This window comes from Rhinolophus ferrumequinum, chromosome 21, assembly GCF_004115265.2.
Source record: "Rhinolophus ferrumequinum isolate MPI-CBG mRhiFer1 chromosome 21, mRhiFer1_v1.p, whole genome shotgun sequence".
Classification (NCBI taxonomy): Eukaryota; Metazoa; Chordata; class Mammalia; order Chiroptera; family Rhinolophidae; genus Rhinolophus; species Rhinolophus ferrumequinum.
The window spans coordinates 42,899,729-42,914,704 of record NC_046304.1 but is presented as its reverse complement, the minus strand read 5'-3'; the positions used below and the strand labels follow the sequence as shown (position 1 = coordinate 42,914,704).

At 35.8% G+C, this 14,976-nt stretch overlaps 1 protein-coding gene across 3 annotated transcripts in view; it reads right to left on the bottom strand.

Moving 5' to 3' along the window:
• Positions 1-14,976, bottom strand: part of CEP95 (centrosomal protein 95) — a 33,302-nt gene that overhangs the window by 4,208 nt on the left and 14,118 nt on the right. Inside the window, exons 7-15 of one of the 3 annotated variants that reach the window (XM_033089858.1) lie at positions 11,973-12,104; positions 11,035-11,225; positions 9,393-9,505; positions 9,057-9,186; positions 8,226-8,379; positions 3,086-3,225; positions 2,212-2,301; positions 1,066-1,195; positions 58-227 (exon numbers count right to left, since the gene is read on the bottom strand). In XM_033089858.1, the coding sequence (XP_032945749.1) occupies positions 58-227; positions 1,066-1,195; positions 2,212-2,301; positions 3,086-3,225; positions 8,226-8,379; positions 9,057-9,186; positions 9,393-9,505; positions 11,035-11,225; positions 11,973-12,104 (1,250 nt within the window). Of the gene's footprint in view, positions 1-57; positions 228-1,065; positions 1,196-2,207; positions 2,302-3,085; positions 3,226-8,225; positions 8,380-9,056; positions 9,187-9,392; positions 9,506-11,034; positions 11,226-11,972; positions 12,105-14,976 lie in introns of all 3 variants that reach the window. The other 2 variants (XM_033089859.1, XM_033089860.1) reach the window with 2 other exon arrangements.

The following is a 14,976-nucleotide window of genomic DNA, read 5'->3' as shown; positions in this document are numbered from 1 at the left end:
GGATAATAAGCTCTGTCCTTTTCTGCTTTATATTCCTATGCTTGACAGTTAACTTACTTCATCCTGGAGTTTCTTCTTTGATCGATTTTCTCTATATGCATCTTTTTTGAGCTGTTCAACCTGTGCAATTTGCTGTTTCCACATTTTGCTTAGTGTTTGGCCCGAAACATGGAGAAATGGAAACTGCTCAAGCATCAGGGGCAGGAGACTGTGTTCGTTTACTTTCACTGCAAGGTAAAAAATTAATGCTCTTACTCTGAGAAACTTGCTGATCGCTTTTCATAACAACTCTCATCCCACCTTCCTGATAGATCAAAGTTTATCTAAGTGATGCAGTTCTGACCCTGAAAAGAGCAATTCTAAAAGTATATTACTGCTTTTGCATTCCTTCTTTGATCAGGGTAAGCCAGCTACTGGTACGGATGAAAATAAGCTCAACAGTTCTGACTGATGACAAGCTGGTCTTGTGAAGTCCATCTGAACCTAACTGCTCAGCTGACTCAGCGCCTGGGGTGGATGCTGTGTGTGTGGTCAGACCCCTCAGCCCTACTGGGAGCAAAGTCTCTGTCGGATGGGATGTAGTTAGGCCAGCAGTCTTTGAAACTGCACCCTGGCATTTCACATGACCTCATTTCCTTGTAACAGGACTCTAATACTCACTGGCACCAACTGTCAATATAACAGGAGCTGGACAGGCCATCTGCTTGCTTTGGAGCACCCCTCTGGTTCTACCAACTTCCCAGAAACAAAGAACAGGCAGGCAGCATGAGTGAGAAGAGGAAAGCTAAAGCTGGAGCAGCAGGAAAGCTAAAGCAGGGAGCACTAGCATCCCTTTGGTGCCAGGATATAGGCCTCCCTAAGATATTACTTAAAAGTTTTAAGTAAATGCCTTATTTAAGAGTTTTATCTCTCTCTACAGAAATCTAGCATATGGCAGTGATAAAGGAGGGAACTTTCTCCAGCTAACTGGTGGATGTTAGTTTTCAGTGCTGTGTGTCCTTGGAATGTAGCACACACTTTCAAAGGATGCCAGTTTTCCATAAAGTACAATTTTGTGGTTCTTACTTGGAACTGCTTTATTTGGCTTTGGCAGGCCACCTCTTGGACTTGGAGTTGTGGTGTTTCTAGAGTAAATCTTCCAGGGCTGACTACGTTTTGGAGTTCCTTTATGAACAAATTCTCTGTATATTTTCTCCTTAGAAGCAGATATAAAACAGAATAGAAATGAGAGAAGTCTAATAACTTTTATACATCATCTTAAATATTACATATTGCCAAAAATAGCTAACTAATCCCCAGCCAAACCACCTTCTAAAATCTGGTCTTTATCTACCGTGTTTCCCCGAAAATAAGACCTCGCTGGACAATCAGCTCTAATGCATCTTTTGGAGCAAAAATTAATATAAGACCCAGTCTTATTTTACTATAGTATAAGACTGGGTCTTATCTAACATAATATAATGTAAGACCGGGTCTTAATATTAATTTTTGCTCCAAAAGACGCATTAGAGTTGTCCGGCTAGGTCTTATTTTCGGGGAAACACAGTACTCTAAGTAAAATGCATCTTTTGGCTTCTGGCATCCTTTGGAATTTGAAAAAGCACTGTATCTTTTTCAAATTTCATAGTCACCATAGTCTCACACCCTAAATACAACTACTAATGTTTTGATGTTGTTTGTTTGACAACTTTTTCCATGTACATTTAAAAAGTTCTGAAACAATGTTTAGTTGTAACCATACTGTATTTTATATCCAGTTTTGTTCATAAACATTTTAGCATAAGCATTTTTCCCATGCTTTCATTTAGTTTCTGTAACCATCCTTTTGAAAGGCAATGAAAACTTAATGCTTTGGATTTCTACGAACCAGGCATAGAACTGAGATTTCCTGTCTTCTCTTATCCCCCTTTAACTTGTCAGCCCAGACTATCTTTTAAACCCTTCGTGAACTGCTAAGCAATGGAACTCCTTAAAAACCGAGGGAAGTTTTGAGTAGGAAGTATTCTTTGGTGTACTGTGTCTTGCCACATTTTAGCAACTTGGCTACCCTATGAATAAGAAAAAATTCCATATCGTGAAATGAAACCCTGCCTTTTTCTAAGGAGCTAATGATTAAAGTCCTGCTGATTCTCTTTTCCTTTAAAAAGGTCATCTCTATATTTTCCACTGATCTGATAAATGGCATTTATTACAGTAGAGACTTTTACCCACTGTTTCCTCCTCGTCATTTATTCCTAGAGGTCCAACATTGTCTTGAACTTTATTTCTTCTTAGTTCCCTTTCAAATGCTTCAGTTATTGCCTACAGAGGAAAAGGCCATATGATATTATAGCTATTAAAAACATATACAAATGAAAATGAAGGGGAAAAAATTCACTTAAGATCCTGCCATTCCATTCACTTTTTTAAAGTTCCTTTCAGGCTCTGTATCACAAATACACATTAACAGTTGTGTAATTGGGACATAAAATGAAATTTACATAATGTGAGTGTGTGTTTTTTGTTTTTTTTTGTAATTATTTTGATAGTCCCTTAAGTGGAAGTTACAAACTGAGTTGGTGTTATTGTAAGACATCTGAATTAGTTTCAACTTTTCACGATTATAAAACATACTATAGCAAACAAGTGTTCTAAATTTATGTCACATTTCAAAATCCCTCTTCCATAGCAGAAAGTCTTTCTTGGTAATCATACATTCTCCTTGTTGAATCCTAACCACCTCCTCTTATTCCTGTCTTGGGCACTTTCACTCCATCTGTAACTCAAGTGGCCTGTCACATTTGATCTACCTCAAATTTTCATCTCTGAAGCTCGCTCTGAAAATACCAACTCTTACTGATCTACTCTTTCTTAATCCACTGGAGCACTGGGCTATATCTGACAAGGTTAGTTTTCTTAAAATTTCATGAGTACAAGTGTTTTGCTCCCTAATTGGGGGCATAAAAGCTATATCACATAATTTTCTGTTATCTACTCAGCTCAAGAATATTAAATGCATTTAATCAACTGCATGTTCACTGTAGCATTTGGCTGAGAGTAAATGGTACTGCCTGCTGCCCAATGGTAGTCAAGAGATGGGATGTACCTTTGCTTGCAGTCGGCGGATATCTGTTTCTTTTGGCTTTCGCTGCCTTTTCCTCTCCATATGGAGCTGTTTGTTTTTGTTAACTGGAGATGGGGAGAGCGAATGAGATCTGTAGGGTGGCTTTCTATGCATGGCAAGTCCTACAATACAGAAGACGAGACCATTAATTCCTGACAGCCAGAAATGTTAAGTTGGAAACCAAATAGTTGATTTTCACCAAATCCAAAAAAAGTGACTATGAATGTGCTAAATGTACTCTAAATGTACGCTCTCCTATGATTAATTTGTATTTGTATGTTTAGTCAGACCAAGTAAACACAGACAAATGCACATAAATGTGCACTGTCTCAAAGAAGTACTTAGGTTCTACATTCAACTTGGGGTTGAAAATGGAGCAAAATGTGGAATGCCTACTGGGCAAAAAGGCTTTTATTAAGTGCTTTCAGTGGTGGAGGAAGAAAAAAAATGTTAAATTCTATGAGATGTATGTCTACTATCCTTTTACCTATCTGGGTCCTGAGGAGATGGGATGTAAGTGTGTGTATCTTATTCTCATATAAGCAAAAGTTAACGTAGTTTAGCTTTTTCTAAGCAATCCCGATTCTTTCCTGCTTAGCGATCTAGTTCTCCGAATTCCACACTGCCTAAGAGATCTAACAAAACACTTCTCTCCACAAACCTTTTTATATCCCATTATAGGTGTGCTTGAACATCTAATAGTTGTGAAGAGAGGGACTCGCTGCCTTTTGGAAAAGCAAGTAATTTAATGTAGCTCTAAAGTCATGGAAATTAGTTTGATACCTGTCTAAATAAATTTTCTCAGAGAATTCAAATTTCCCTGAGCTTTTATTTTTCTTTTCACTCTTTTAATTCAAATCTTCCAAATTCATTTCGAATTCTAAGATATCAAGAAAAACTGAATTGCACAATCTATTTTAAATGTTTTTGTGACACTTTACTTATAGCCATAATGTCTTCTTTTTTAGAAACTGAAGAGCTAATTAAAATGACATTTTAACTGATGATGTGTTTTCAAAACGCAATCCGGTATGTATGTGTATAGTAAAAGAAATATGTAGGTTACTGGGTTAGGGTTCCTAGGGATTACCTCACTCAAGCTTAAAGGAAGAGAGATAAAATAATCAAGAGAAGAAAAGAGTATTCTTGGAGTATAAAAACAACTGAAAAGGTTAAGGAAGTTTTGGATGCGAAATGCTGTTTTTAGAGAAATAAGGATGGCCAAAGGAGATAAAAGTGAATGGAAAACATGCAGAATTTTAGTTGGTGGGGGACAGGACAATTACTTGAATATGAACAAATAGTATGAAGTATCTGCAAAGATGTGGCAAACCAGAAACTGACATGCATTGCTGATATGAGTATAAACTGGTACAGTCACATTGGAGGGGAATTTGGTAATGGTGAAAAAGTGTAAACCCCATGGTCTAGTAATTCTTTTAGATGTACACCCTAGAGAAATGTTTGTACATGTTGTATAGGTTGTTCATTGCAGAATTGTTTGTAGTTATGAAAACTGGAAGCAATCTACATGTCCTACAATAGGGGAAATGGTGATAAATACATATACGAACATAAAAGGGGTACCGTTGTATGACCTGTTACATAGTAGTTAAAATGAATGAACTGGATCTATAAGTATCAAAATAGATTTCTAAAACAATGTTAACAAAAAAAGCAAGTTGCAGAATAACATACCCAGTATCTATGTAAATTTTAAGAATAATAAAATAGCATATTTAGACAGGCAACACAGAGGCCATTAAAGTATAAAAACAGGGGTAAGAGGGTTCCTGTTCAAGATGGCAATATAGGAGTGACACTAGCATCATGACTGAGTGAGAAGACCCCTGTGCATCTATCTACCCTTAAATCTACAACTAGTCAGATCTATAACTCAGCAAACGTTCTTCTGTTCAACACATGGCCACACCTGAGAAACCCATACGTTGGTACATCTGCAGGTGGGCATACTGGAATGTAGGGGAGGCAGGGTTGGGAAGCACAGGGAAGGTGCCTACAGCCGATGGCCGCACTTAACACAACAGTGTGGAGGATTCGTGTTGTGACCCACACATTATGGCCTGGCAGAGGGTAAGAGGGGCAGAAGCAGTGTCGGCACCTGATAATCTGGCTCCTCCCCTGATTGCAGTGGAGCCCAGCAGCAGGATTGGAGACGTGTCTACAGCCTTCTGGCCACACAGTACAGTGGCACCAGCAGCCATAGGGATCCAGGAAGCAGTGGGGTGGGCTCACAAACCTACTCCCCACCACAGGCCACATCTCCACTATGATGGTGATGACCCAAGACCCAGGTAACCCAGACACAGCAGGGACACCCACCACCCCAGTCACCCAGGCGGCTGGCGACTCCTGTGACCACAGCTACACCCCACCAACCACGACAGTAGACACACAGTACAGGTAAGAGAAAACAAAAACTTGTGCTATAGCACCACCTAATGGAAAACAAAAGAAAGACCTCTAATTATCAACCTGCTGAATTGTACAAATCAAAAAGAAACAAGAAAGGTAATCACTACTTCAGATGTACCCACAGAGGAACAACCCCAACCATGAACCACCAAGGTAAGATGGTAACACGGAAAGAAAATGACAATTCTCTAGAAACCAAATTCAAAGTCATGGAAGGTCGTAATCTAAATAAATGATAAAAATTCAAAATAGCAGTCCTGAAAAAACTCAACAAGGTAACAAGAAAACTGAGAAAGACAGTTCATTGAGCCCAGGAATAAAATTAATGAGCAGGAGTACTTAACCAAAGAGATTGAAATTATAAGAAAAGAACCAAACAAACTCGATAAATGAGATGAAGAATGCATTAGAAAGAAAAGAAAAATCTCATTTGCAATCACATAAAAAAGAATAAAACAGGAATAAACTTAAGAAAGGAGGTGAAAGACCTGTACACTGAAAACTACAAGACATTGTTGAAAGAAATTGAAGAAGACACAAAGAAATGGAAAGAGATTTTTTGTCATGGATTGGAAGAATTAACATTGTTAAAATGGCCATATTACCTAAAGCAATCTACAGATTCAATGCAATCCCTATCAAAATCCCAATGGCATTTTACAGAAATACAACCCAAAATTCTCAAATTTTTATGGAACCACAAAAAACCCCAAATAGCCAAAGTAATTCTGAGAAAAACAAAGCTGGAAGTTCACACGCCTCGATTTCAAACTATACTTCAAAGCTATAATAATCAGAACAGTGTGTTACTGGCAGAAAAGCAGACATGCAGACCAATGGAACAAAATTGAGAGCCCAGAAATAAACCCACACATATATGGGCAACTAATTTATGACAAAGGACCTAATAATGTACAAGGGAGAATGGAAAGTCTCTTCAGTGAATGGTTTTGGGAAAACTGGATAGCCACATGCAAAGTGAATCAAACTGAACCCTTATCTTACATCATACACAAAAATTAAAACAGATTAAAGACTTGAATGTAAGACCTGGAACAATAACATAGAAGAAAACACGGGCACTAAGCTTCTGTACATTGGTCTCAGTGATGTTTCTGTGAATTTGACTCTAGAGGCAAGGAAAACGGAAACAAAAATAAGCAAATGGGATTGCATCAAACAAAGCTTTTGCACAGCAAAGGAAACCATCCACAGAACAAAAAGGCAACCAATGGAATGGGAGAAGATATTTGCAAATGATACTTCCAATAAGGGGTCATAGCCAAAATATATAAAGAACTCATACAACAACCCCAAAAAACCAAACAATCCAATTAAAAAATGGGCAGAGGATATGAATAGACATTTTTCTAAGGGAGACATACAGATAGCCAACACGCATATGGAAAGATGTTCAACATCACTAATTATTAGGGAAATGCAAATCAAAGCCACGAGATATCCCCTCACTCCTGTTAGAATGGCTACTATCAAAAAGACAAGTGTTTGAGAAGAGGGGGAGAAAAGGGAACCCTTGTGTACTGTTAGTGGGAATGTAAATTGGTGTAGCCATTATAGAAAACAGTATGGAGATTCCTAAAAAAATAAAATACAGAATTACTATATGACCTAGCAATTCTACTTCTGGATATGAATATATGTATTCAGAAGTGAAATGAAATCACTAACTCAAAAAGCTATCTGCACCCCCATGTTCATAGTAGCATTATTTACAGTCAAGACATGGAAATAACCTATGTGTCTGACACATGAATGGATGAATAAAATGTGATGTATATATATTTTATATATATATATATATAAAATGTGTGTGTATATATTACATATATATATATACAGTTTATATATATATACGTATATATATATATAAAATATATATACACACACAATGGAATATTATTCAGCCATAAAAAGGAAATCCTGCCATTTGTGACAACATCGATGAGCACTGAGGGCATTATGCTAAATGAAATACATCAGAGAAAGATAAATGCTGTATGATCTCACTCATATGGAACCTAAAAAAACAAACTCATAGATACAGAGAACAGATTGGCGAGCGCCAGAGTAGGGGTTGGGAGGTAAGTGAAACGTGTGAAGGTGGTCAAAAATAAACTTCCAGTTAAGGTAAGTTCTGGGGATATAATGTGCATCGTGGTGACTATAGTTAACAATATTGTATTGCATATTCGTAAGTTGCTAAGAGATTAGATTTTAAAAGTTATCACAAGAAAAAACTTGTAACTATATGAAGTGATAGATATTAACTTTCAAAATTGTGGTAATCATTTTGCACGCGTGCTCTCTCTATATATATGAATCTCAAGTAATTATGTTGCACAACTTGAACGAATACAATAGTATATGTCAATTATATCTCAATAGAACTGGAAATAAAAAACAGGAATCAGGAAAAAAATACCAACTTTGAGAGAGTAGTTTCTTTGAGAGAAGGAAAAAGAATGGGCTTGTGGGAAGGACAGAGGGGATCTCAACATGAAAGCAAATATAATTGGTGAAGATACAGTAATATAGGTATTATTCTTTATCCTTTCATATACATTTCTGAAGTATTTAAAATGACAAAGCCAGTCATTATAAACATGTGACAGTGCCTCCGTGGTGCCTTGGGAGGTATTCCTCCTGGCCTCTCTGGGATAGGTACCTGGCCTGCGCTTTTTCGGCCCACACTCCATGATGCTGTCACTGTGCTGAGACAGTGTCTCATAATTTCCACTCTCCACCTCTTCATTTCCAGTATCTTCTTCTTTGTAGTCAGTCTTTTCTTTAATTCGATCACCAAGGGCACTTTTTAACATCTGTTAAGAAAATTCTTTTCAGCACCTTCCATGATTTCAGCAGAATGCAAGTTGGAAGGAATAGACAGATGCAACCTTTAGAAAGCTTCCTCTGATAATCTGGCACTAATAACAAGTTTTCAGATGCTTATGCATGTTTGGTTTCTAAAGACTGGGTATCAGTGCTGTGGACTGTTCAGTTTCAATAAACTTTAGAATAAGTCACACAGGAACTTGACATTTACTCAATGATAACCCCCAAACTGTAATTCTGTATTTTGTGAGAATCAGAGATCCATCTAATTTTATAAAAAATTATAGATCCATAACAAAATTATAACAAATTACAACAAATTATAGAGATCCATCTAATTTCATAATTTTATGACAAAGGGAAACTATATAGATGTATCTAAAGATAAATGGTTTAACGTAATCACTTATGTTAAATGACTAGTTTTCATCAGAATTCAATAAAAATTTGGATGAATCTGTACCAAATTTAGTTATGTCGTGAAAGGCTAGGAGATCATTTCTTATCCTATGTCCTACCTGTCTGACTTAGGGAAGATTTTCACGGCAACTAAGACACAGCTAATTTTCCAGTTTCTTGGCTTAGCTTTCGCTTTCAATTGGAAGATCACTTAAATGCTCACCAACTATGGCAGTCTCAATACAGATAAAAAAACAAGACTTGCCCAATCTAATTCGGAGAGCCGTTGAGAGAGTTTCTCTGATACTGCATGTAGTTCTTGTTCTGTTAACCTATTTCTCGGCCTCTGAGAGAAAGGTGAATCCGACGACGAGACTGCAGCTCTGTTTTCATATCTGTAATAAAAGTGACCATGTGACATGTAAGTAGCCAAGTGTATATTGCTTAGTTCAAAACACCTGTAATATGTCCTTTAACAAATATTTCGTACTGGTCTTTACAGCTAAGTTGAGAGAATATACCCCTAATAGAGAATATACCCCTAACTCTTCAAATCCCTTTGCAAACAGATTGGAAACATTGAAGCCTGCAGTAATGTTACCGTTTTTCTTTGGGAGACCTCCTTGTCCTAGGCCCGTGGACTTGAGCTGGACACATTTCCTGTTTGCTATCTTTAGGCAAGTTGGAAGTTAAGAAAATTCTATCATCTGTTTCCTATTAAAAACAAGAGAAAATTGACTTGAAAAAACTACAAAGAGGACACATAAAAATATTTTGGGTGTGGGGAAAGGGAGGACCTGTTGCAGAAAGCTAGGTCCCTTCATTCTCTATGTTTTGCTTTTTTAAAAACACATTTGTCAAAACACTCTATTGATCCCCAATGCCAAAGGAATGGAGCAATGTCTATAAACTTTTACTCAGAGAAAAAGTGTGGCTCGGGATGCTATTCAAATATAAAGGCACACGAGTATTCGCAAATTTGAAAATTCAGGGGTTATGGCAACACCTGGACAATGATAAAACGATCAAATCACAAGTGGAAAGTATTAAAGTCATTATCAAGAAGTCAGTAGAAACCCCAAAATTGAAATAGTTAAAGACAAAACCTCCCAAAATACAAATATAAACTCCTAACATTTTTAACAACTTATTTAACCTTAGAGGGAATCTTATGGAAAATATTTCTTGTGGTGAAGAAACATTTGATGTTTAACAATCTCTTCAGTTTCACTTCAGTATTTTATTAAGGTAAAGTTAAATTTAATACTCGTTAGTAAATATCTGTAATATAATCACATTTTTAAAAAAATTTTTAATTGAAGTTTAAGTGTCCTGTTCAAGAATTACTTCAAAATGAACATTCCCACTTAACTGCCACTCAGGTCAAGAAATAGAATTATTACCAGCAACTCATAAGCCCTTCGACCAAATGTAACTTTCTATCTCCCTAAATGTAACCGTTATCCTACCATTCTTTCTTTCTTTTTATATATCCACACTCCTATCTGAATAGATGCACAGAATGTTTAAATGATGATCATGTAATGCTAATGATGCTTATTTCATTACTTTTTCTGCATTGTTTGACTTTTTAAAAATGAGAATGTATCATTATTTATAAATTCACCCTTTTTATATACCTGCCTATTGCTTCTAGGAAGATAGGGACAGGTTGACTGTATAAAAAGGGATTTTTCTTTTTCAAAGAAAAGAGTAGACACAAATAGGCCAAGATATTAACAAGTGAATCTGGATAATAGAAACAGAGACAAAAGGTTATTTTTCACACTTTTTACACTTAAATTTTTTTAAAATTATTTAATTAGGGACATGTAATACAGGTTCTGAAGCTAAGATGCCTGAGTTCAAATTCTGACTCTACAATTGCTGTGTGACCTCAGACAAAATACTGAACCTCTATCAGCTTCCCCATGGGAAATAAAAATATATCTACTCCAGAGTTGTGTTGTGAAGAGTAAATTATTCAATACTTGTAAAGTACCCAGACTGTGCCTGGCACAAAGTAAACACTCAATATATTTTGCTCTTACTATTTCCCTTTTTATACATTTTTCCTGTCCCTATATTCCTGGAGTAAAAACATGTAGGTGTATGCAGAGGGAAATTTTAAGAAGTACAGTGCTCTGATTAGTGCAATTATCTTTGACTACTCTTCTAGCAGAGATTTCTTTAAATCTGTACTATAGACTTCTGTCCAATTGAAAGCAAGCTTTTCCACTTACCACAGAAAATGTGCCTTCTCCAGTAGAATTCATGGCAAGAGAGCAGTGACTTGAACGCAAGTATTCTTTTCCTATGGGGCAAGTTGCTCGAGGCTCTGAAGGGTGGTAGGGTGGATGTAAAGGAATAGCTGATCGGATAGGCTCCCCTAGCTTCCTAGCATTTGGAATCATGTCCACAGAAGGAACTTCTGCTAGTTGGACAAATTTAAATGGGCATTAAAATGAAACTCTAAAGAAATCAAACTCACAGAAATAAATCATCTTATATATACACACACCTATGTAAACAAGTTCACACATACTACTTAGAAATATATTTTAAACTTGATTTTATGAAAAGCACACACAAACATTAAATCAAGGACTCATCTTCAGTAAATAAGAATCTAATTAAATCAGGAAGAAAACAATTTTAATGTTCTTATAAAAATGTTCCCTGAAAAGTTACTTAAAAGCAATGAAAATTTACTAAAAACCCTAAATGGCTTGAAGAATAACTATATAAATTATGGTTCATCCACATGTTATAAAGGTAACCATTAACAATGATTTTATATACTGACCATATGAAAATCCCAGAGATAATAGGAAACGGTAATTTTCAAGTTAACTATATTTTGTCATTCACTAATAATTTGAAGATCACCAACTGATATACTAATATATCAGAGACTCTTACTGTCCTAAAATCTTTGAGGAAAGGATTTAGATAATAAAATAGTGGGTGCAAAACATGCAAGACCAGCTTAAGAAGAAATCATAGCTCATAATTAATAACAAAGATTTACAAATAAGATCATGTAAAACAAAAAAATAACCTGCATAAAATGTAGAGCAACAAAAGTAAAATGGCTACTAGCAATAGCAGTTGTCCCAGGATCTAACTATTGTCTTCAACTCATGGCAACAGTCCAAGTACTAATAACATTACTACTCACTGTCTTCAACAGAGGATGTTCTACTCTTGGGCAAAAGACTAGATGAGGGAGGAGGGTTCAACACTTCATGTGATTTAGAACATGGTATGGTTGAGGCTTTTTCAGGCTGCATTTTGTTAGGACCTTGTGTACCTAGAAAATATTAAAGGTAAAATTTTTTATTGCTGAATGTTATACTAAAAGCCAAGAGTTTTGTACCCAGGATAAAAATCTCAGGAATGACATAATCATAGAACTATGTTGGTCTGATTGCTCTAAAATAACAATTACTTTTAATAACTATCAGATAGCAAGATGTAGTTCTGTAGCCCAGAATCATTTATACAACTTGAAAGCAACGTTTTACAGTGTTTCATTAGTTTGCTTTAGAAAAACAGATGCCAGAGTTGTAGAAATGCTGACTGTTTTGTGGGTATATCTCTGTGGTAGGGATCTTGGCTGGTACCATAATCAAATATTTATAGGTCAAATACTTTGTCTAATTTTCGAATGCTTAATATTTTGAATCGGGTTTGTAATGTTAGTACATAGAGAGCTATATTAAAATATTGAAATTGAGGGAATATCCACTTTGCTCCCTTAGAAATCTACAGAACACAAATTCCCCAGAAAGGAAATGGATTCATGATTTCCCCTCTCCTAATGACTTTTTATCCCCTTTTCCATTGAATGAAAGACTCCACAATAAGCTTATTCCACATTTTGAAGGTATGAGAATATACCCCGAAAACTCACTGATACCAATATGATCAACTGACGTAATCACTAAATACAGAAAAATTCACCTTGTACAGATACCAAAGTCCTTGCAATTTATTCCAAGACACTGTGTATTTGTAAATTTTTGGCATTCACCTGATGTCTTTTAAAAATCAGCAAACATCTTTTTGTGCTCTCCCTTTCCACAATCCAGTGCAATATAGCCATTTCACATAAAAATGGTTTAAATATGCGAATCTCCCTGCAGGATTTCATATTTCACATGAATACCATCTCCCTGAAGTCTAATGTTCAAACTTCATAACTTCGTCCACAGTTTCTCTACTACCTGATACTGAATTTGTCATCAGTTTGACCCCAGACTACTTCATTTTCACATGGGTCCATTTTTTTCCTTCAGTTTTTCTTCTTATGAATCAAACTCAATTACTTTCCTCTGTAGATTTTCAATAGAATTTAGTCACAAATCAGTATGAAAATAGTTGATGAGATTATAGTAACATTAAATGTTAATTATAGTAATCAGCCCAGCACTGTTAAAAGTTCTTTGGGTTTAAAAATTTTTTATTTTAATTTTTCAATTACAATTGACATTCAATGTTACATTCAGTATTCAGTATTAGTTTCAGGTGTACAGACAGCATAGTGGTTACACATTTATGTAACTTAAATGAAGTGATAACCCCTGATAAGTCTAGTACCCACCTGACACATATAGTTATTACAATATTACTGATTATATTCCCTATGCTGCACTTTACATCCCTGTGACTATTTTGTAATTGCCAATTTGTACTTCTTAATCCCTTCACCTTTTTCACTCAGCCCTCCAACCCCCTGCCATCTGGCAACCATCAATTTGTTCTCTGTATTTGAGTGTGTTTAATTTTTTGTTTTTTTAAGATTCCACATATAAGGGAAATCATATGTTACTTGTCTTTCTCTGACTTATTTCACTTAGCATAATACCTTCTAGGTCCATCCATGTTGTCACAAAATGGTAAGATTTCATTCTTTTTAATGGCTAATACTCCATTGTATATATGTATCATATCTTCTTTATCCATTTGTCTATTAATGGATACTTAGGTTGCTCCACATCTTGACTATTGTAAGTAATGCTGCAATGAACATAGGGGTGCAAATATATTTTCGAATTAATGTTTGGCTTTGGATAAATACCCAGAAATGGGATTGCTGGGTCATATGGTAGATCTATTTTTAATATTTTGAGGAACCTCCATATTGTTTTCTATAGAGGCTGAACCAATTTGTAATCCCACCAACAGTGTACAAGAGTTCCCTTTTCGCCACATCCTCACCAACACTTGTTTGTTGATTCATTGATGATAACCATTCTGACAGGTTTGAGATGATAACTCCTTGTGGTTTTAATTTGCATTCCTCTGATGATTGGTGATGGTGAGTATCTTTTCATGTCTGTTGGTCATCTGTATGTCCTCTTTGGAGAAATGTCTATTCAGATCCTCTGCCCATATTTTAATTGGATTTTTCTTTTTTCTTTGGTGTTAAGTTGTATGAGTTCTTTATGTATTTTGGCTATGGTATTAATCTCTTACAGGATGTATCATTGGTGAATATGTCTCCCATTTAGTAGGTTGTCTTTTCAATTTGTTTCCTTTGCTGTGCAAAAACTTTTTAGTTTGATGTAGTCTTGTTTATTTTTTTCTTTTGTTTCCCTTGCCCGAGGAGACATCCAAAAAATATTACTAAGAGCAATGTCAAAGAGTTTACTGCCTATGTTTTCTTCTAGGAGTTTTATGGTTTTGGGTCTTACTTTTAAGGCTTTAATCCATTTTGAGTTTATTCTTATATACGATGTAAGAAGATGGTCTAGTTTCATTTCTTTGCATGCTATCTGTCTAGTTTTCCCAACACCATTTATTAAAGAAACTGTCTTTACCCCATTGTATAGTCTTGCCTCCTTTGTCCTAGATTGACCATATATAGGTGTGGGTTTGTTTCTGGGTTCTCTATTCTGTTCCATTGATCTATGTCTGTTGTTAGGCCAGTACCATGCTGTTTTACTATATACTTGTAGTATATAGTTTGATATCAGGTAGCATGATACCTCCAACTTTATTATTCTTTCTCAAGATTGCTGTGGCTATTTGGGGTGTTGTGGTTCCACACAAATTTGAGGATTATTTGTTCTAGTTCTGTGAAAAATGCCATTGGTGTTTTGATAGGGATTGCATTGAGTCTGTTGATTGCTTTGGGTAGTACAGACATTTTAACAATGTTAATTCTTCCTATCCATGAG